Source organism: Leptinotarsa decemlineata, unplaced genomic scaffold (genome assembly GCF_025532065.1).
Source record: "Leptinotarsa decemlineata unplaced genomic scaffold, Ldec_3_MD MMD2_P_RNA_scaffold_12, whole genome shotgun sequence".
Taxonomy (NCBI): domain Eukaryota; kingdom Metazoa; phylum Arthropoda; class Insecta; order Coleoptera; family Chrysomelidae; genus Leptinotarsa; species Leptinotarsa decemlineata.
The window spans coordinates 14,004,339-14,027,989 of NW_027412526.1; the positions used below are offsets into that span (position 1 = coordinate 14,004,339).

General features: G+C 34.1%; 2 protein-coding genes across 2 annotated transcripts in view; both read left to right on the top strand.

Annotated features, from left to right (window-relative positions):
* The window catches only part of LOC111514653 (microfibril-associated glycoprotein 4), a 57,770-nt gene extending 34,580 nt beyond the window's left edge, over nt 1–23,190 (top strand). The window contains exons 5-7 of the mRNA XM_074174509.1: nt 1,869–2,090; nt 13,336–13,566; nt 22,818–23,190. Of these exons, the coding sequence (XP_074030610.1) occupies nt 1,869–2,090; nt 13,336–13,566; nt 22,818–23,041 (677 nt within the window). The 3' untranslated portion in view covers nt 23,042–23,190. The remainder of the gene's footprint in view (nt 1–1,868; nt 2,091–13,335; nt 13,567–22,817) is intronic.
* LOC141481983 (uncharacterized) lies at nt 7,534–12,491 on the top strand. The gene is made up of 3 exons (XM_074174499.1): nt 7,534–10,148; nt 10,241–10,369; nt 10,432–12,491. The coding sequence occupies exons 1-3, from the start codon at nt 10,085–10,087 to the stop codon at nt 12,447–12,449; spliced, it is 2,211 nt and encodes a 736-aa protein (XP_074030600.1). The 5' UTR covers nt 7,534–10,084; the 3' UTR covers nt 12,450–12,491.
* Nucleotides 23,191–23,651: the final 461 nt, after the last annotated feature.

Genomic DNA, 23,651 nt, shown 5'->3' on the forward strand with positions numbered 1-23,651 from the left:
AAGCCGTCACAACCAGTGCTTGCACTTCCCTACATCAGAGGATTATCGGAGAGGATAAGAAGAATTGGTTCCAAGTACAACATTAGAACCTGTTTCAGATCCGGTAACACTATCCGTAGCAGCCTCACGAAAACCAGGCCTCCAAACGCGGACTGCGATTCCAAGAATTGCATTTACCGGATACCCTGTGAGTGCGGAAAATCCTATATTGGTGAAACTAAGAGACCATTGAATGTTCGCATTGCCGAGCACAAGAAGCACACACAGCGAGGAGAAACCAGCAAATCAGGAATAGCAGACCATGTTTGGACCCATCAACACAACATCGAGTGGTCCCAAGCTGAGATCTTGCACAGAGAGGAACATTGGTTCAGGAGAAAATTCAAGGAAGCCGCATACATGTTGTCCAACAACGTATTCAGCCAGGCCAGCGTAGATATACGAAACATATGGAAACCCATCATCAAACGAAAAATGACCAACTCCCGCCAAAACGGTCATCTCTCACGGAATCAGTGAAGCGGAAAATGGAAAGTAGAGAAAGTGAAAGTATTTCAACGACCTATAAAATAGTCATCTCTCGGAGGAATCAGTCCAGTCATCACCCGAAGACGATTGTAGATACCAACAATCGAAACGTCGTGAACTAACGTGACTTGGAATCTCTACACTTTTTTATTTTTTTATTATTTTCTTTCTTCATTCCTTTAATTTTTTATTTATTCAATTATTATATTTTTACTTGTAGGTTATTTCACTATCATTTCATTTCAGGTTTATTGTTGCTTAATATAATTGTTATTTTCAACTATTCTTTTTTAATTATTCTTTTTTACTTGTTTCAGGGATTTCAAATCATTTTATATAGTAGACAATGGAAGTCCGAACTAGTGAAATTCATCACGAAACATTGTCAATCACCTTCAAACAAACATCAACCCCTAAGTTATGAAATATTCTCTTCCAATCGGTAATACTCAACAGTTCATGTATTTTGTCAAAATCTGCTTTCTTGAAGTTCTTGACAGATTCAAGTGATTTTCTCAATGGTTTAAGCCTATTTAGTGAAGGGTGGTGCTGAGAGTCATCTGGCACCAATAGGTCATCGGAATGTTCAACGGATTTAATGTAATTTTTGTTTGATAACACAAGATCTAACAGTTTCTTGTTTCTTATCATCAACTCATGCATTGAATTGCATGAGTTGATGATAAGAGAAAGAGTGTATCAGTTCAACATATTTCTGTTCAACATCCCGAGGCTCCAAGTATACTTTATTTTTTTCAGTTGATGATAAGAGAAGAACTGTATCAGTTCAACATATTTCCGTCCAACATCCCGAGGCTCCAAGTATAATTCATTTTTTTAGGTATCTATTTTATACCAGATATGTTGACATCTCTTGAAATAATAACAATATTATTTTACAATCACAATTCAGAGGCATGTAACTTTACCTATACCACTATCGCTTTATCAATATCCGTAATGGGAAAAAAAGTTGATGGTGTCCGTGTTGACACGACACGTTAAATCAAAAGTTCATCATTCATATTAGAATTGGGAAAAATTATTGATTCACCATATATTCAGGGTGCTTTTGGAATAATATTATTTTCCACTTCGTAACTAGAATAGATAGGTGGTTGGATTTATCTAAAATCAGTAGGTATATCGTTATTTCATTTCCGAATCTCGAATCGCTGTATTTATCAAATAGTGTCTTACTAAGCCGTCGTTGTTGTTGAATATAACCTAGTATGGTTGCAACTATTATGCATTTCCAAAAATAGCTAAAACAAAAACTCTGGGATCCTAGAGAGCTCAACAAAATATTGTCATAACCCAAAACTAATACTTTTTTACAGATTCTCTAGAAAGTGGAATGTATCTAATAAAACCAAATGAAGCATCCGAGCCATTTAGAGTTTTATGTGACTTGAAATTGAATGGAGGCGGCTGGACTTATATTCAGAGACGATTTGATGGTTCACAAGACTTTGATTTGGGTTGGCGTGACTATAAGTTTGGATTCGGAACTTTATTAGGAGAGTTTTGGATTGGACTTGAAAATATACATGCACTAACAGGTTTGTTTATGTTCTTATCAACGTTCGTGGTACCAAGGTACGTAACGGAAGAACAGTGAGAAACTCACTAATCATTGAATTTTAAGAAGTTACGATATCATTGAACGCATTCTATACACTTGTTGCTATATAGTTATATCCATGCTTTTCATGTATTAGATGCTCACTAATTTGGACAGTAGTTTTGAGATTCCGCATTAGCGCGTCAACCCATTAACGACCAGTTCGACAGCTCAATTTGTAGGCAAGAAGATGTAGAGTTAGAGATATGCCAACACTGTTTGTGAAACATGCGTGATGTGATTCACCCATTCATTATTGCTGAATAATATTTGAGGCGTTGATATACATGCAAACTTGGAGAATGGATGTTTTCCCTACATAAATCTGATAAAGTTTACAGGTACTATAGACACAGAGATGTAGATGTAGATATGAAACTTATGCCTGATCCATGTGTATATTGCTTCCGTGATGTATTTTCAGTTACTCACAGGCAAAACTACCATCTCAAGCATTTGATATTCATTAGATTTACTTTATCTGTTCTGAATATGTTTTGTCCTCGAAACACAATATTTTAGTGATGAACATATGATAAAAAAATATCCACTATGCTGACAGCTACTCCAAACAGAGGCGCTATTTTCTGACTACTGTTATTGTAGGATTCCAATGAAATATTATCTAGTTCGTGATATGAAAATGATGAAATGCATAATGTTTTTTCACCACATCCGTGAATTTTTTATATTCTATTTGTCGAAAATTTGATGGATGTAGCCGTTACTACGTGGTATGAGATCATAATGAAAAGAGAAATGAAAATTTCCATGTTTTTCACCACTTTTAATAGTAACTAACGTTACTGCAGTTTTGTCCTATATGGACATTCTCAAACTAATATAATAATACAATAATACAAATAATACAATAGTTTATTGTATTAGTTTGAGAATGTCCATATAGGAGGAAACTGCAGTTACGTTAGTTACAATTAAAAGTGGTAAAAAACATAGAAATTTTCATTTCTCTTTTCATGTAAAAAATTTGTTGAATTGGTGATTATTTCAGTATTTCGAATATGTTTGTGCTACTTATACAAGAAGTGGCAGCACTGTATGAAATGGTTGTGATGTTTACTCCCAAATACAGTCAAAAAATTGTGAAATTGAGCACGAGATAAATCTGGAAACGTGCACCGAATGAAAATACGGCTGCTGATATAGTCAGTTAGTTGAAGTTCCGTCACCAAATGTTGAATTACCTCCCAATTGTGACAACTCCACCCAACAAATTAACCTTTGTACCTCAGAAATCGGTTTCAAATACACCAAGTGAATCGTATTGTTGCCAAATTGTAACAGATAGCGAGAATTTTGAGAAACTTCACTTTGTGATTTATAAACCAAATAATTATATCTGCAACTATGAACGATTTCACAAATCTATCGGCAGAGCATCTCCAGTAATATAATTTACTACTGAAGGCGAATCAGGACTAAACCAATTAGATCAAAGACGAATTTCAAAGAACAACTTGTAAATTGATACAAAAATTGAATGAGGCTAATCACGAAATCGAAATTTTCAAACAAAAATTTGTTGAACTGGAGAATAAAACGAAATAATATTCTTGTTTTTGGTATTGAGAAAAAAGAAAATGAAAATCTTATCAACAAAGTTATTGATACTCTGAACAGAAATCTAGAGTCTAGAGTAAATGAAGAGCATATAAACGACATGGGAAAAGGATCCACAGCCCCGATACTTGTTGAATTTATTTCAGCCCTTCAGAAAAAATCTTTATTCAGCAACAAGGAGAAACTCAAACAACTGAGGGAAAATAATATTTCAATTGCAGATGATTCATTGACAGCAAATAGAGAGACAATAAAGGTTTTGAGATATCATCAAAAAACCGCTCAATCGCAGCACCTGGATGCAAAAATAAGAGGCTTCAAACTCATCGAGAACGGGAAACCATACTCTATTGAAGAACTACAAAATAAAGAAAAATTGAAAGACGAGAAAGAGGTAGGTTCTTCGATTGAAGAAGGAATTGAGAGTGAGGAAGAAACGTCCCGTCCGTTGGAAAATCTGAAAAGAAAAGAAAGAAGAGAAATCTCAAATACAGCCCCGTGAATACCAGAAAAAAAATAAGTAAATTAAATAAATTTCCAATTCATAATTAAATAATATATAGAAAAGATGGATCCATATATTAGAGAATATGAAAACGAACCCATTTCTGCCAATATAATACGAGACCTTGATTGCTTCAGGGACATCGTTGACCCCGGTGAGTTGAAAATTATACATATGAACATACGTAGTGTTGCAAAAAATATACATTCCTTCTTAGTCTTTCTTGATAAACTTTCAGTTGATATAGATATAATAATAATACAGAAACACACCAGCTATCTGATCCCTACTTATACAGAATTCAAGGTTATCAATTGGTGTACAGTCATGGATCACTCAACAAAAATGACGGGATAATTATCTATATGAAGGAGTCACTAAAAGTGACAACATGTAAACTACTGATTGGTGAAAATGATGCACTAAAAATTCAGATTTCCACTGAAAAAAAAAAGTTACTATTACTGCCATTTATCGTTCACCGAGTATTGATCCGAAAGTTTTTAATCAACATTTTCTGATATATCTGAGAAATTTTCAAAAAACAGAAATTAATATAATTACACGAGACATAAATAAAAATTTGATTGGAGATTCTGATTATATAGAGATTATATAGAGAATATCCTCAGTTACTTTGGATTTGTTTCATATATAAATGAGTATTCACGATTACCTAGTCGAAGCTGTTTAGATCATTTTTTTGTTAATAAAAACACAAACTGCAGAGAAATGCAAATGAAATCTTTCATCTTCAGATATAACATTACAGATCATAATCCAATAGGACTTACTTTCCATAACAAAGCAAACAAGTCGAATGTGTAACAGAATGACTTCAAATTATTTTTAAATTACGACAAATTGAGGAATTCTTGGCAAAATGAAACCTGGAATGAACCTTATCAAGAGAATAGTGTAGATTATATTTCTGCAAAATTTATTGAGAAAATGAAAAATTTCACAGAATTCCATACAAAAAAAGTTTATAAAAAAATGGATGACTTCATCTTTACTGAATTCAATTAACGACAAAATTAAACTTCAACAAATTATCTCTGAAATATCCGTATATAAAAATGAAGAATTGAAAGAAAGGTATAATAATTACAAAACCAAGATCGAAAAAATTAACTAAACAAGCAAAAAAAGATTATTTTTCTAAACAAATGAAAAATCAAAACTCATCTGAAGCTTTATGGAAAACTGTAAATTATCTTTGTGGAAAAGGTAAAACTAAAACAAACATATAGGCGATTGAAAATGCAGATGGCACTGAAATAACGAATAAAAAAGATATTGCGGACAGATTCAATGACTATTATAGTAACATAGGACAAAAACTTGCTGAAAAAATCTCAGATGTTCCCAATGATAGCGACAGAATCGAGTTTTTTTATCAGACCATGTATTTACATCCTCCTGGACCCGATAAACTAAGGGCGGACACCTTAAAAGAGACTGCATCAGAAATCGCCAAGCCCCTAGTATTCTTAGTGAATAAATGTTTTGATATGGGGCATTTTCCTAGAATACTTGAAAGCGGAATAATAAAATTCCTACACAAAGGTGAAAATAAATCATCTGTCTCTAATTACAGGCCCATTACACTAACCTCTAACTTATCGAAAATAAATTGAAAAAATCATCAAGAAAGGATTATACTCTTAGTTAAAAAAATTCAATATTTTATCAGATCGTCAATACGGCTTTAGAGAGGGCAGATCTACAGAGGACGCTATTCTGAGAATGACGAAGATAATTTATGAATCGTTAGATAAAAAAATTTTTACTGTCATTATTTTTCTAGACCTGTCTAAAGCATTTGACACTGTCTCTCACAAAATACAACTCAATAAACTTAAACGATATGGAATAAGAGGAAATATTTATAACCTTCTTGAAAACTATTTATAGGGTAGAGAACAAAAAGTTCAAATTGAAGGAATTATCAGTGAAACATAAACAGTATCATATGCAGTACCTCAGGGAACTATTCTCGGACCTCTTCTGTTCTGTATCTACATAAATAGTATGTTATTTCTAGACACTAGTGGTGAAATCATTAGCTTTGCTGATGATACTGCTGTGGTGTACCGAGCATCAACCTAGCAAGAACTCAAAGAGAAAGTAGAGAATGACTTTCCCAACATATCAAATTGGCTTGGAGGGAACAAATTAACATTGAACTATGAGAAGATAACTAACCTTCCTTTCACGTCGTCAGATTTTGGGCTTTTGAATGTAGGATTAGACTCTCAAATGAAGGAAGGTGACAAAATAAAGTATTTAGGAATCATTGTCGATCGACATATGAAGTGGAATATGCAAACAAAACAAATATCAAGAAAAATAAGAAGTTTTTTATCTGAATTCAAATATTTGAAGGATTTCTTGAACATCACCCAGTTGAAAACTGTTTATTCTTCCTTGATAGAGTCCTTTTTGGGCTGAGGCGGGGTCAATGATTGCTTCTTGAACCAAGTACAGGTTTTGCAGAGATGGGTTCTGAAAATTATGTATGGCAAAAAGCTGACATTTTCTTCTGACACACTATATAATGAATCTCAATGTAAAGATTTGAGACAAATATTTGTTAAAAAATTTTACTTCATGTCAAAGCTAATAAAATTCAACTCACCCCTCTTCTCTTCACCCTCTTCAACTTCAATATCAGAAGAGCTGATGCAATTTTCTTTCTCAGAAGTGAAAAATGTGTAGGTCAACGAAGTGCAAATTACCTTGCTCCAAGAATATATAGTTTGTTACCAAATGAGCTAAAGAATATATCTGTTGATGAGTTATTCAAAGAGAAAATAAAAAAGTGGATTGTCAGTAATAGACCAATAATCAATACAATTTTCAAGCAAAGACTATAGAGAGAAAAAAAATGTAAAATTAACCGGATTGTGACTTAAATATAACTGATTTGGGAAAAAACTTTGGAATGATGATAACTTGGTGATCGAAACGCGTGGTGAGGTGTTGAAAATAACGATTTGGTGTTGGGAAAAAACTTCAGTAATATTCAGTATCGTAGTTGTTTTGATACAAAGATATTTAGATGTTAGATATTACATTTTTTTTAACGATTATGTCAATTGTACTCTTATATTGAATTTATGTTGTTACTGCCTTCATGTACACATATACAAGTAGCTTTTGCAGCTACTTCTGTGTTTTTTCCGTGTTTATTCACCACTTATCCTAATTTATTGAGTTACTGTATTTTCAAATGAACTTTTTTGTGTATTTATATGTTGCTTACTGTGAATAAACCTTATTATTATTATTATTATTATTATTATTATTACTGAAGATACATGTATAGGCGCTTCTGCCTACAAGTGTATGCAAAAGCGAAAAGGGGTTGCCCACAAGGAGTTTTATCGCCACTGATATGGGCGACCCTAGTCGATGACCTCCCCAGGAAGCTGCCAGGAAAAATATTTTATTGCTTAGGATATGCGGACAATCTGGTTGTGATCACAAAAAGAAAATTTGTTGGCGTTATATCAAAGCGCACGCGAAAGGCTCCTAACATAATCGAGAGGTGGTGTGAGTATGAGAATATTTCAGTTGAGTTTCAAAAACCACTGTCGTGTTTACAAGAAAAATAGTTATCATAGGACTGAAACCACCAATGCTGAACAAAGTGGAGCCACGAAAGTAAAATACCTGGGAGTGACTTTCTTCTGCAGAAGAATAAAAGAATGTGCGGAAAAAACTGGAAGTTGAACCGAATAATGACACAATGGCTATATGGTAGTTATACCCATAATAACATATAGTGCCACAACATGGTGGACAAGAACAAAGCAATCGGAGACGATTGAGCTACTAAGTGGCATCCACACGTCGGCATGCTTGAGTGTCACGCAAGCCACTTTAACGACCCCAACTTGAGATTTCGGTGTTCTTCTTGGCCTTCCACCACTATATCATCACTCGTATATTCAAAGAGGAGCCCGAATGTTGAAACACAGGGGCCAACTTCAATCAGCCAGTCGCAAGGAAAAAAAAACCTAAAACTGTACAACGAAATGACAGACGTCAAAGAAGTAAAGGAATAAGCTCTCAAAAAAGGAATAACTGCGTATATATTCGAATTTTTATCCATTTCTGAAGACGGAGGCAGATTTTGGCCTCCGAAACGTAAAAGATTGTGGAAGGTAACAATTACCCAAAAAAAGGTCGATAAAAAACAGAAATTAATATACTTTAATGTTTATCGTAGTTTATCTGTGTAATTCATGATTCGTTTATTTTGTGGAAATTCATGATCACTTCAATGGAATGAATGAAAACTCTTTTGTTTAATTTTATTTTTACGACTGGTTTTGGGTTTCATTCCAATATCAAGTTTCAAACTAACAAATACATTTGAAATCTGAAAACAAGGTTTTATGAGGAATTTGTAGGTGAGCTGGAAGGAAAGGTAGTCAAATGAACAATGGTGCCAAATATAAAATTCAACTGTGGAGATTATAGAAATTACCGGGATTGTTAAACTTATGAATTCAAGAGTGGAGATTAACATAAATCGAGTTTAGAGGTATATATTTCAGGTTTTCAATTAATTTATTAATTTTCGTGAACAAGGGTGCCAACTATAAAATGCAACAGTCAAACTTATAAATTCAATAGTGGAGACTAACATAAATCGAGTTGCTTGTTTAGGGATGTTAATTTGATATAATAATTTCCATGGCTTCCAACAAATTAATTTTTTTTCCTTTATCACATATGTGTAGGATTGTGAGATTATCTTTACTTACCTTGTGTTTTGATTCTTGTAGATGATCATACATTGTAGATTTTTTGTCCAAACAGACGTTTTCACGAAGCCTTGTGCCAAAATTTCTACCAGTTTGGCCTGTATTTACTGCAGAGCATTCATCACACTTCATTCTACAGGGTATTCATCGAACACGTGGCAAATATTCAAGGGACTATCCTGTGGAAATTTCGTTTTTTGATGATTTTTGATGAGGCACTTTGTTTCGAAGATACATAGCGGAAAAGAATTTCGACAATAACAATTCATCATCAAAAATTACATGGAATATTTCTGAATCTACAAAAACTGTTGAAAATGACTACCTCCCGCTCAGATACAAGAATCCAATCTTCTCCTCATCGACTCCTGAAGTCTTTCAAAAACACCAGGATCGTTTCTGATTGCGTTACACCCAGCAAATTGAATGTCTGCAGCCGATTGTAGTAATCGAAAAGTTGTTGATAGGTACCAACAAAATCGTTAGATTTTTTATTACTTGGTAGGCCCAGTATACTGCCGTGTGAAGGTAAAGGGCAGTAAGTAACACTTTTGCCAAAAATCAGATATTGATGTTGCATACCTAAGCAGTAACTGCGCTAACTCCACACATGGTTTGGTATACATTTACGAATCAACTTAGGCCATAAATCGTAAGGCAAACGGCAGTAACTGACGATTTGGCACCACAGTGTTATGGTAATAGGCAGTATCTAACTCAATAATACATTACTGCTGTTTACCTACACAGTTACTCCTAAGATAATTTCAAATGTGAATGTAAAAAGCAGTATCTACTTTCTTCATTTGTTACTGCCTTTTACCTCTACTTTTGTATATGTTGTTTGTATTATTTCAAGACACGAGGAAGTATTTTACCAGATACTGCTTTTGTTCTAAACGTCACATGACACGTTTTGTCCTCGCATGAATTTGCGCAGGCTTCAACTTTACTGTGGTAGTTAGTTGCTCTCAGTTTCTTGGCGTGCGTAGACATGCGAGAACTTGCTCGGTACGCCAACTAACATTTTGAAATATACTTTGTGTTTATCAAGAAGTTTCAAATAAAATGTCACGGGGCAAATATTTAGTTTCTTTGGCAACAGATAATCGAACGGAAGTATTAGCTCAAGGTATGTATATTATTGAAATGAAGTAAATAGAATATTTTATTGGATTATTTAGACATGTTCATACAGAAATCCAATATAATTTTATATTTTAGACCTTACAACACCGGACTCAAGAACTTTAGCTAATGAAGTTCAAAACAAAGAAGAAATAGATGAACCTATTATTATTCAAACAACTACTACTGAAGCATTTTCTTATGAGACAGCATCTTATCACAGAGGTAAGCACATGATTTTTTAATGAATGTGATTCAAACTATAAATAATGACTTCGTTATTTCAGAACTTTTACAAACATCGGCTAAAAATGCACAAAACGATGAAGAAATTGGTGAAATTACTGGATACTCTGACGATTCAATTGTTGATCCGAATTATCAACAATCTGAGAGCTCAGAAGATAATACGAAGATAAGTTGCGAAGCTAATGAACATGAAAACATGAATAATGAAATAATCTGTACCCGAAAAAAGAGAAGACTAAGGAAAAATTCAGAGAGGAGGGAGAGGGATAAGAACAGTCATCAATTAAGGAGCCCATGTGCATGCAAGAAGAGATGTGTGGAAAAAATAAATGAACAGAGAAGAGTAGCCATTTGGAATGAATTCTATAAAATGGATTACAATACAAGAAGATCTTGGGTACATGGTCGAATTGAACAAAAAGGTAAAGCACGTTCAACAACGAAGGTGGAAGTACGGAAGAGAAGTAGATCTTTGATGTATACGTTACCTGATGAAAACGCACATTCTCAGACTATATGCAAAAAATTTTTTTTGAGAACTCTTGGCTATGACGAAAAAAATGATAAATTCATTACAACGGTTTTTAAAAATTTGGCACCGGATAGCATAAATCCGAATAGAGACAGACGAGGATTAGCAGCACCGAAAAATAAGTGTAATCGTGAAATTCTGCAACAACATATTTCATCCTTTCATCCATGTATAAGTCACTACCGAAGAGAACATGCTCCTAACCGTTTGTATCTACCTCACGATATCACAATTAGAAGTATGCATGCTGATTATCTTCAGAAATTTCCGCAAAAAAAAATTAGCTATTACACATATCGGAAAGTAGTGTCTGACATGAACATAAGCTTTACAAAATTAGGAAATGAGGAGTGCGACCACTGCATGATGCAGATTCAGCATATTAAATCGCATAATGAGGCAACAGCCACAGTAGTAGAAGTAGACGAAAATCTTAAAAATGCAGAAGGTTCTAATGAATATGAAACAACACACAGAAATAGTACTGGTAAAACTGCTACTACTGATCTGAATCTGTCAGCTCTGGAATCTTCAACTACTAAATTTCGAGCCTCTTGTACAACATGTATGAAATGGTTACAGCATATTGAATTTGCCAAATTAAGAAGAGTAGAGTACAGGAAAGATGTGGCAAGGAAAAAGATAGAAACCGAAGCAGTGAGGAGTGTAGACTTGCAAAAAGTAATAATGCTGCCAAGGATTCCCGCAAGCCAAAAAACATTTTTTACAAGAAGAATTGTAGTTTTTCATCTAACATTTGCATCAATGACAGATGTGAAGAGTAGAGACGTTAAAAAAAATATAGCAGTTTTATGGCATGAAGCTGTGGCTGATAGGAAGAAAGAAGAAATTGCATCTGCATATTATAAAGCTTTAGTTGAAGAAAGAGATTACCTTAAAGTGATGTATTGGACAGACAACTGCTCTGCCCAAAATAAAAATTGGTGCTTATACACCATGTTTGTCACAATTATAAATTCAAATGTAATAGCCGCGTCTGAAATTACCATCAAGTATTTTGAGGCTGGCCACACATTCATGAGTGCGGATTCTGTTCATCACGGGGTGGAACAGAGCATGAAAACTACAAACAAAGGTAACATTTATGACTTCAACGATTTTGTCAAGGCCGTAGAAAATTCCAATGGGAGAAAAATGAACGCAATATGTTTGACAAATGATGATGTTTTGAACTGGAAGCCTGGAGATTCAAAAGCCAAATCCAAACAAAAAGATAGACCTTTACTCTGCGATATATCTGTGGTTCAGTTCAGACGAGGGAGCCGATTATTATTTTATAAAAACAATATTGATGACGAAAAGTTTAAAGAATATAATTTTCTTAAAGTAAATTTCAAACTAGAAATTCCCAATAAACTACGGGATAATTCTAGAGGTGTCTCTACACGAAAGAAACAAGGCATAATTTCGCAACTATGTCCCCTCATGCCTGAAAACAGACGACAGTTCTGGCTTTCATTGAGAGAAGCTGATGTAGAAGATTTGATAGATAACGACGATTAATTTGTTAATAATATAGGTACCTACTGATTGTTTTCTTTTAGTGTCATGTCAATGTTTTTTTGCTTTGCTTCATAATAAACTGCTTGATTCATTTTGTATTTGTTTTATTCATTGAGCCGATATTATTTACATGAATCTGAAATATTACTTACTTTTACTGTTTCGAATATCATTTTTTTATTGCACTACTTTTAGGCAAACAGCAGTAACTGCTGATTTCTCCACAAAAGCCAAAGTAAGAGAATTTTCTTTTTTGTGAAAAAATAATACATATTCAATAACGATATTCAATGTCTTTTTATTTGAAATCAAAATAAAAATAAATTGCGTAGAACAAAAAAGACTAAAATGACAATATCTCGAAATCATTATCATTGCACTTACTGCTTTTTACTTTCACACGGCAGTATAATACGCTATACTTTTATTTCGGCTACGTTAATAATTTTGAAATTACCATAATTGTTAATGTCGAAATTTTTTTTCGCTCCGTATCTTCGAAACAAAGAGCCCTATCGGAAATCATCAAAGGACAAAATATCCTGAGAATAGTCCGAGGAATACTCCCTCAATTTTTTGCCGAATGTTAAATAAACACCCTGTTTATATATATAGCTGGTTTTTTTCATTCTATATCGTTTGGATTTTGCGTAGAATAGAATTCAGGTATGAAACTCGAAAACAAGTGTAACAAGTACGGTTCCTTAAAAGCAAATAAAGTATCTCGTCTTGATTTGGATAACCTCGATTGATAATATCACATATTGTTAGGAAGTTTTAGTTTATTCAGTTTATACCTCAAGACAATCTCCTAATCTCTACTGGAAAACACTTCTAGTCCCTTGTGGAAATGTAAAAGAATTTCTGGTCACTATTGTTTTTTTAGGTTCTGAAACCAATGAATTGGTAATAGAAATCACTGGAAAAGATGGGAAAAATGTTTATGCCAACTACAAAACATTTAAAATTGATGGAGAAGATAATGGATATCGACTCTCTGAACTGAAACATTTCATCGGTAGTGCTGGAGACTCCCTATCTTTTCACCTGGGGAGCAAATTCAGTACCAAAGATATCTTTTTTCCCGAAGGAAACTATAATTGGCCGAAGAGTTGTAGTGAGTATCAACAACATTGAAGTATTTCGCAGCGAATACAGTCTAATCTAGACGATAATACTAATTTTGTTTATTCAACAGAGCAATAATGGAATAATACCGCGAATCCGATTATTCACATTTTGAACAGATAACCATTTCAAACCTTATATCAGGTTGTATATAGTTCAGCTAAAAGACATAAATATTTTTCAAAAAAAACATTGAAGTGAAATATATTACTCACGAACTGTGTTGAGAGAATTCAAAATGAGAAGAAATAAATAACTCGAGAGATAAATACCGTTTGATAATATATATATATATATATATATATATATATATATATATATAATATATATATATATATATATATATATATATATATATATATATATATATATATATATATATATATATATATACAATATATATATATATATATATATATATATATATATATATATATATATATATATATACAACAGAATAATTAGTGACTGGATTAACTATAAATCGATTTAATTCGTGAGGTTGCAGTCAATAGCTGAAATATGATAAAGAAAATAAAAAATCTAGTAATTCGAGTATCATTCAGAATTTTCCCACTTGACATTGTCAGCCAAAATTTTTATCAACTGTCATTCATTAATGTTTTTCTATCTGTTTTTGAACCATTTTATATTTTATTCTCACGTTAGTAAGTTCTCCATATTTATATATTTTTTACAAGATATATAATCTTATTATTGTAGTTGTCCTGACGAAGGTGTGAAATATACCGAAAGCTTGACATATAACAAAGAGTTTTCTTTGTAACAGCCCAGCTATTGACTGCAACCTCACGAATTAAATCGATTTATATATATATATATATATATATATATATATATATATATATATATAGATGAATAGATTAGTACTTTTTGATCATTCCCATATTGATTTCAATTTAAGAGCCACCGGTATACAGCTGTTTCAGCCTATTGGGCATCGTCAGTACCGGGCAGGCGGTCCTCGATTGAAGACAAAATAAGAAAAAACCACGAAAGTACTTGATAAAAATAGCTGCGTTAACGCAAGCGAAACATAAGTGGAACCACCTATTGGTGTGACACCCAAGTCAACTTGCTAAGTTTTTATGTCAGTGTTGGTGGTTTGACCAATCAACCGACAACTGCGGTGGCAGAAATTTGGGAAGCTAACCTGAAATGTCATCGGAAAACGAATCCACATGTTTCTAGAAATGATATGAAATCGAGAAAGGTTAATGCAGTCAAGCTGCTGGGAAATAATTCCATGAAAATCAAAAGATGAATAGATTAGTACTTTTTGATCATTCCCATATTGATTTCAATTTAAGAGCCACCGGTATACAGCTGTTTCAGCCTATTGGGCATCGTCAGTACCGGGCAGGCGGTCCTCGATTGAAGACAAAATAAGAAAAAACCACGAAAGTACTTGATAAAAATAGCTGCGTTAACGCAAGCGAAACATAAGTGGAACCACCTATTGGTGTGACACCCAAGTCAACTTGATTGGTCAAACCACCAACACTGACATAAAAACTTGGCAAGTTGACTTGGGTGTCACACCAATAGGTGGTTCCACTTATGTTTCGCTTGCGTTAACGCAGCTATTTTTATCAAGTACTTTCGTGGTTTTTTCTTATTTTGTCTTCAATCGAGGACCGCCTGCCCGGTACTGACGATGCCCAATAGGCTGAAACAGCTGTATACCGGTGGCTCTTAAATTGAAATCAATATGGGAATGATCAAAAAGTACTAATCTATTCATCTTTTGATTTTCATGGAATTATTTCCCAGCAGCTTGACTGCATTAACCTTTCTCGATTTCATATCATTTCTAGAAACATGTGGATTCGTTTTCCGATGACATTTCAGGTTAGCTTCCCAAATTTCTGCCACCGCAGTTGTCGGTTGATTGGTCAAACCACCAACACTGACATAAAAACTTGGCAAGTTGACTTGGGTGTCACACCAATAGGTGGTTCCACTTATGTTTCGCTTGCGTTAACGCAGCTATTTTTATCAAGTACTTTCGTGGTTTTTTCTTATTTTGTCTTCAATCGAGGACCGCCTGCCCGGTACTGACGATGCCCAATAGGCTGAAACAGCTGTATACCGGTGGCTCTTAAATTGAAATCAATATGGGAATGATCAAAAAGTACTAATCTATTCATCTTTTGATTTTCATGGAATTATTTCCCAGCAGCTTGACTGCATTAACCTTTCTCGATTTTATATATATATATATATATATATATATATATATATATATATATATATATATATATATGATGAGCTGTTTTCTCGGGTTTCGCTCCGTGTTCTGTGTATTTTCTCCCCATAAGGATTATTTTCACAACGTTTCGGCAAAGTCTCATTTGCCATCTTCTGGTGATGTCTGTTTTTTTCAACTAGTCTAGTTCGAAAATAAGTACCATGGAAGTGTAGATCATGCAAAGAAGTAACTAACTGAAAAAAAGTTCTCCTGAAACATCTACTGTCATATAAACATTGAATTACACGAAAGAAAAAAAATCTTTCGAAACAAATACTTCTATATGAACACTGAATTATACAGACGATACTTTTCTCTACTCAGTTTGTATTTCAAACATTCGTTGTGGAATAAAATCAGATATCATTCACATGCGTTCTACTTTAAATGAATGGTAACGAATTGCCCTTGCATGGAACACTGTCATCCTCACTGGTATACATCGATGTTTCGCCGTAAGACACTTGCCCTAAGGCTCTCCAGTTTCAAATTGAATAACATTATAGAAAATACACACAATTCATTCATGAATTACGATTTTTAATATCAGAGAATAAGCTTGTTCTGCTTATGTCATCGATGAAATCGTATTGACATTCATTCACCTATTTGATTTAATCCCATCCAAGAGAAATCTTATTTGAATTGAAGGAGTTATATTTTTAGGAGTGATTTATTTTTAGGAAAGGAAGTTCTTGGCTTTCTACTACTCCATCTTGATAAAAAAAATGAGGGAGTCTTCCAAAGAAAGGAAGAAAGTAATCAATTTGAAAATAAGTTACTCTATACATGGATGTGTAATCATGCAAAGAAGTACAAAGAGTACAAAATAGTTGCAATTCAGAAGTAACTTATTATTCAACACTCGAAAAAGATGTTGTGTAGCGAAACACGTGTCGCAGTTTTTGTAAATCCTAGTGAAAATTATACAATAAACTGTATTATTAAGTTTTGATATGGATTTTCATCAAGTATAGGCCAGTTCTATTCAATTATTGAATTCATCTTACCTAATCATATAAAATTTAACAACTGGAAAAAAATTCTTGACAGGTATAGATGAATGTGTCATATTTCTGATGGACAAAAATATGTGCCAACGTACCAAGTTTCTTCCATATTTATAATTTTTCTAAATTGTTGGTGGAGTTATTTGGAGAATCAAATAAATCTAATATATCAGCAACGTCTTGCTAAAAATGTACGAACTGTTCACGATAGATCTCAGAACTGTTTGAAGAAAGGGTTTGCGCCTTTTCGGCTTCACCAGAAGAAATATCGAAGACTTTCTATTGGAAAAATATGCATTGAACAAAAAATGCTAATAATTTGACAATTTATAGAAGACAATTCTGGAAGAAATGGAGATGTTTTGGTAGGTTTCCGAGTTTTGACGTATCAACTGAAACAGTTTCATACGTCAAGAAAGTACTTCAAGCACGCTACTGGAGGTGACAGCCGCAGTTGCAGTTGAATCGTTTGGAGATTGTAACCAAAGAAAGCCACGGCGAAACCCGGAAACCAACCAAAGCATTGACGCCAGCCGTGAAAGCCTACATTCTTATAGAAATAAAAATGCTACTAAAGTCAAATGAGCGAATAAACTAGAGTTATTGGGTGACTCTTCAATTTTTTGGCGAAGGTGCAAATTCTTTCATAATGCCATGATTTTTTCTATATGCTTTGCTCCCAACGAAAACGATTTTCATGGATGGTTTGGAAGTTCATAATCTTGATAAGACTTCTGGTATAAAGGTGGAAATAACGGATCTATAGTTATAGGCATTTGAAGTTTGAAGGCATCATTTCCCGAAAATGAACAATCTTACCTATATTATTTCAATTGCCATAATTTTATTTAGAGAACAATATCGAAAATTTTTGCGAAAATAATTTCTGATATACAATTACTTACATGAAATAGAAATAGTGACCTATAGTATGGTTCAATTAAGTAACCTAGAAATAATTTTATGTTTTCGATGTTCTTTCGAAATTTGGCTACCAAAAGTTAATGCGTATGCAATAATTACATTCGATTCATTGGTTTCATAAACTACACCTTAGGATTTGATCCCCACAAACTTCATCTGAAAAATATTTCACGACACGTTTCGCTAACACAGTAGCTTCTTCAACAGAAATCACTGTTGAAGTACGAGAGTGGAAATAAGTGAACATAATACCATTATGAATAACGATTGTGGGCCAATACCTAATAGTATACTCTATTATTTGTTAAAATAATATTTCAATTATTAGATTCCCCTGACTGTAACATAAGGAAACATTGAAACATTAATTTAAGACTAGTAGATAATGCAATATTGTAAAATTATTTTAAGACACTCAAGACGCAGGTACCTAGAAGAGGTACCAATGGAATAAATAAGGATAACTTTGTAAATGGGATTAGTTTGATCTTCGTTTCGAAGATGTTCACTTGGTGATTGAAACACCTGTCTCGGTATTAAAATAACGGTTTGGTGTTGGTAATATTCATTACCACATCAAAGGTTCCAAACAGTGCATCACAAGAACGTAACGTAAGTCGATCAACTCCGCCAGCCGAAAAAATGTTTGCTCGCGATCCGATGAAGTCTACTAAAGCCGTGTTTGCTTGGTCTGATTTTCGGAGGTCCTACTGGTGAGAAAGTTATCGAAGTGCTCTTTTCGTTAGATTTTCGGACGATGATTTGTGCGTTGTTGTGAGGCGGATACGGACTTTTTCTGTTAAATAGTGCCAGGCTGCTGCTAACTGAATATTCTGTACATTTCGTCATTTTCCTCACAATAGGACTCTGCTGTGATGTTCCGGCCCGGTTACAGAAAGTTATAATGAATCACACCAGCCGCGATCCACCGTACAATAACAATGATCATTTTTGGTGGGTTTTCGCCTTTGGGAAGTGCCTGGGTGGCACATCGGTGTCCAACCACTGTGCTGAACATCTCCTGTTGTCGTAGATGATCCACTTTTCATCACACGTGACGATCCGATCAAAAAAAAAGATGGTTTGTGTTGCGTTTTTTGAGCTATTTGACGTTTTCAATGCGTTTTAAACCATCAAAAACCGCATGGTAGATAACTCCCACTTTTTCCGCCATCTCACGTACCGTTTGTGATTCCTCAGATTCCTTAAATTCTCGTCCTGGATTACCAGGATTACCAGAATGAAATTTCGCAAACCGATTCATTGTCAAGTGTCTGATTGATTTTTCGGTCTATCTTGTAAACGATTTGGTTCAAAATAATCAACAGCATAGCAATGTATGGAATACAAAATTCTCTATCGATAAGTATACACTACGACACATTAGAATGAATATTCATTGAGATATGGAGCTACAAAAACACATGACATTAAAACAAACAAAACTTTTGAAACAATCTGATATTATTATCCGGAAGAATTTTTTCTGGAGGACTGAATACTTTTCATGTTTTTGTGGGTATATAACCTTCCACACCCTGGATAATGAACAAAGTTAAATCAGTAGAGAATATGCTGAATTTAATAAAGGGCAAAGTTCACTCCAAAATGTTACATCGTAATGTAAACCACTGAAAAGTCCAATCAGTCAGTAACTTGTCGTATTCATAAATTTTGCCATAAAAATTTAAAGAAACAATTGAAAAAAATTAAATATTTATACCTAGCTTTTTTTAGTGGTCGACGTTTCTAAAAACAACCTCTTTTCAATTTCAAAACCTGAAATCCACTCCAATACCTGTAATTTACTTCAAAATTTTCGCCTCCATTTGTATATAGCTATAATTCTTTTGGCATACATCAGAATTTGTCATGCACTGTTTGGAACCTTTGGTGCAGTAATGAATATTACTGGCGTAATTCCAACAACAAACCCTTATTTTCAACACATCGACACATGTTTCAATCACAAAGTGATCATATTCATGAGGAAGATTAAAAATTTGAAGATGATCACTTGGTGATTGAAACACGTCTCGAAGTGTTGAAAATAACGGTTTGGTGTTGGAATTAAACTCCAGAAATATTCATACATCAGGATGATAAAATGTCCAGATGTAGGAGATTATATGCCAAAAAAACTGTAAGAAACCCAATAATTAATCTTCCTGAAATAGTGGAATGAGTTGTGAGTTTAGTATTGATGTCATGAGCAAACAAGTGAACACAGGTTACTATGCTATATTGCAATTGAAAAATAGGTTCAATACCAATCGACTCATCAATGTATATTATGCTCAAATCTACCCCATATATCATATAAGATCAACATATATAGATGCCCCAGTAACTCATAAAGAATTATTGGACTTATTTTCAGCCTAAAACCAAAAGAATCATGTCGAACACATTTTCAAAGATATAAAATTTCAACACTTCTATGTATTTCCTAATGTATAATGTGCAAGATATTGTCATGTGCAACATATTGATATGTGCAACATATTAACATGTATCAAAAAGTTTTTCAGCGCCATGATGACCCCACCACAAATGGATACCTCACCAGAATTCCTGCACATATCTCCTCACCATTTCATGGAAAAAGTCTTTCATATACGGTGTGACACACTTAATATTAAATCACCTCTGTATTTTGGTCATTTTTGATAGCAGATAATTCATTTTTGGTACAGGCATAGACCTTTAATGGCCGCAATACCTAGCCCGAGTGAGAGCCAAAAGAGCAAATTCTTGATACCGAAATGAGTTATTCGAAAAAGTTGCTTAGAAATCGATTTTGGCCCTATATACCAAATTTCAACGCAATATTCAAATTTTGATTTATTTTCGATTTTTATATTCAAGTCCGATTTTCAATTAATGGTTTTGAATAAGAAGCTACGAGATTAATGAATTTGGTAGGAATAACCTAATATTTATTATGAATACATTCATTTCATTGAGTTTGACTATTTTATCATTTCTGTACCTTCTTATCGAAACCATCAATTGAAAATTGGACATGAATATGAAAATAACAAAAAAAATCAAATTTCCAATTTTGGATTGGATTTTCGAAATCAATCATTGGGCAACTTTTTCGGTAGGTTTCTCCAACGCGAAACAAAATAATTATAATTGAGAATTTGCCGTTTTCGCGGAATCGCAGTAGGCTGGGTTTTGGGCTGTCATTTGGACTGTCACCGAAACTCAAATCTCCGCTTTCAAAAATGACCTAAATACAGGAGTGTCTTCATCTCATGTGTGTCACACTTCATATCAAAATTGAAGTGATATTTGCAAGATGAATTTCTTTCACTAGTTCTTCTTCAATGGCCAGAGTTTCAAACCACTCCATATAGAAGAAGAAGAAGCCCACAAGAAACCTCGAGTCTGGTTGAGATATGTTGACGACACCTTCATAATATGGAACCATGGGAATACTGAACTAGACGCCTTCCTGAAACACATCAACAGCGTGAGACCTTCCACCAATTTCACAATGGAGAAGGAAATCCACAACGAATTGCCATTCTTAGACGTTTTGGTGGAGAGGACCGACATTAGGTGGGAAACATCTGTATACCGAAAACCCACTCATACGGGACAGTATCTGAACCACGAATCCAACCACCATCAATCGACTAAAAGAGGAATCATCAAGACTCTATTAGACCGTGCTTTTGGGCTTTGTAATACGAAGGAAGGTCTCGAGAAGGAACTAGACATCATCAAAAACGATCTTCAACGGAATGGCTACTCCAAAGCGATGGTAGAAAAGACTTTGGCTAGAAGACAGCAGGAGCCTCGCAAGGAAGAGAAGCCGTCACAACCAGTACTTGCACTTCCCTACATCAGAGGATTATCGGAGAGGATAAGAATAATTGGTTCCAAGTACAACATCAGAACCTGCTTCAGATCCGGTAACGCTATCCGTAGCAGCCTCACGAAAACCAGGCCACCAAACGCGGACTGCGATTCCAAGAATTACATTTACCGGATACCCTGTGAGTGCGGAAAACCCTATATTGGTGGAACTAAGGGACCACTGAATGTTCGCATTGCCGAGCACAAGAAATACACACAACGAGGGGAAACCAGCAAATCAGAAATAGCAGACCATGTTTGGACCCATCAACACAACATAGAGTGGTCCCAAGCTGAGATCTTGCACAGAGAGGAACATTGGTTTAGGAGAAAATTGAAGGAAGCCGCATACATGTTGTCCAACAACGTATTCAGCCAAGCCAGCGTAGAAATACGCAACATATGGAAACCCATCATCAAACGAAAAATGGCCAACTCTCGCCAAAACGGTCATCTCCCACGGAAAATGGAAAGCGGGGATGAGTGAAAGTACTCGAACGACCTATAAATAGTCATCTCTCGGAGGATTCAGTCCAGACATCACCCGAAAACTATTGTAGATACTAACAACCGAAACGTCGTGAACTAACGTGACTTGGAATCTCTCCACTTTTTATTTTATTTTTTTCATTTCTTTATTTTTATTTATTCAATTGTTCTATTTTTACTTGTATTTTATTTCAGTATTATTTCATTTCAGGTTTAATTTGGTTAATATAATTGTTATTTTCAGCTATTCATTTTCAATTCTACTTTTTTAGTTGTTTCAGGGATTTCAAATCATTTTATATAGTAGACAATGAAAGTCCGAACTAGTGAAATTCATCCTGAAACATTGTCAATCTCCTTCAAACAAAGAATTTCTTGATGCAAAATGAAGATGTGTTTGCTTGTGCGAATGAATATGCTCTGAAATGAATGTTCTCATGTATTATGTGTATTAATCTATTGAATAGTGATATTTCCATTTTAGTACCATCTCATTGGTACTGATTTGTTCTACAAAAATGATTGCTGTAGATGGTATCCATTTTCAATAAACTTGCAATTAAAGGTTGATAATGTTTTCAAGGGAAAAATCATTGAAACTGAATTCCTGAATAAAATTATATTTCTACCTGAAATTATATGATCACTAAACCGTCTAATATTGTTCTCTTTTAGAGGGTGGTTGGTGGTATAATGATGGCTTCCATAGTAGCTTGAACGGAGCTTTCCTGAATAACACTTTCATTCCTGAGAAACATGAAGGGCTATACTGGAAAACATTCGAAGATAATCAATATGTATATCCCAAAACGAGGATGATGGTCCGGCCTGCCAATGACTTCTGGTACGAGCAAAGAAAACTAAGATTGGGAGATATAACTAACTCATTTGAACATTAACATAGAAAAAACTTTAAGAATGTCTTTCTGATGTATTTTTCGAGGCTCTTCTACTGGCTGCATCGAATTTAATATGTATATAGTCCAATGCAGATTTGAAATCAAACTGTATACAACTGTATTCCACAAATAAACATTTTCCAGGTCTACACATCCTTTTTATCAGTTTTGTTTCAGATTTGAATATACCGTGTGGGTAAATTTCAATTAGGTGTAGCGGAACATGATGAAAACGATGAGATTTAGAGGCACAGCTGAGCTACTCTTCTTATTTTTAGAAACATACGAAAAAAAAATCAGTAATTTGTTTTTTCGTCGAGTTTGCTTTATGTTTCAGTTAATGACCGGGAAATTTGACGTTTTCGTCACCAGAACAAAAATATTGTCTCATGGCTTACGTTCTGCTAAGTAAACATCATCTGGGAATGACAGAATTACTTTTGACGGCTATGATAATGTTTTCATATGCATTTGGAACATGCATTATGACCTTGCATAATGAGGATCAATTCTGTTTGAAAATCTGTTTAAAATCTGTTTTTCCGTTAATCAGCTGTCGACCCCATATGAACGACAACTCTTAGAAGTTGAGAAACGAGTGCGAACTGAG

Excerpts from the sequence above, each read along its gene's own strand:
- LOC141481983 (XM_074174499.1), top strand. The coding sequence starts at position 10,085 with ATGTCACGGGGCAAATATTTAGTTTCTTTGGCAACAGATAATCGAACG. Across the intron at positions 10,149-10,240 it reads AACGGAAGTATTAGCTCAAG|ACCTTACAACACCGGACTCA; the intron begins GTATGTATATTA and ends TTTATATTTTAG. Across the intron at positions 10,370-10,431 it reads GACAGCATCTTATCACAGAG|AACTTTTACAAACATCGGCT; the intron begins GTAAGCACATGA and ends TCGTTATTTCAG.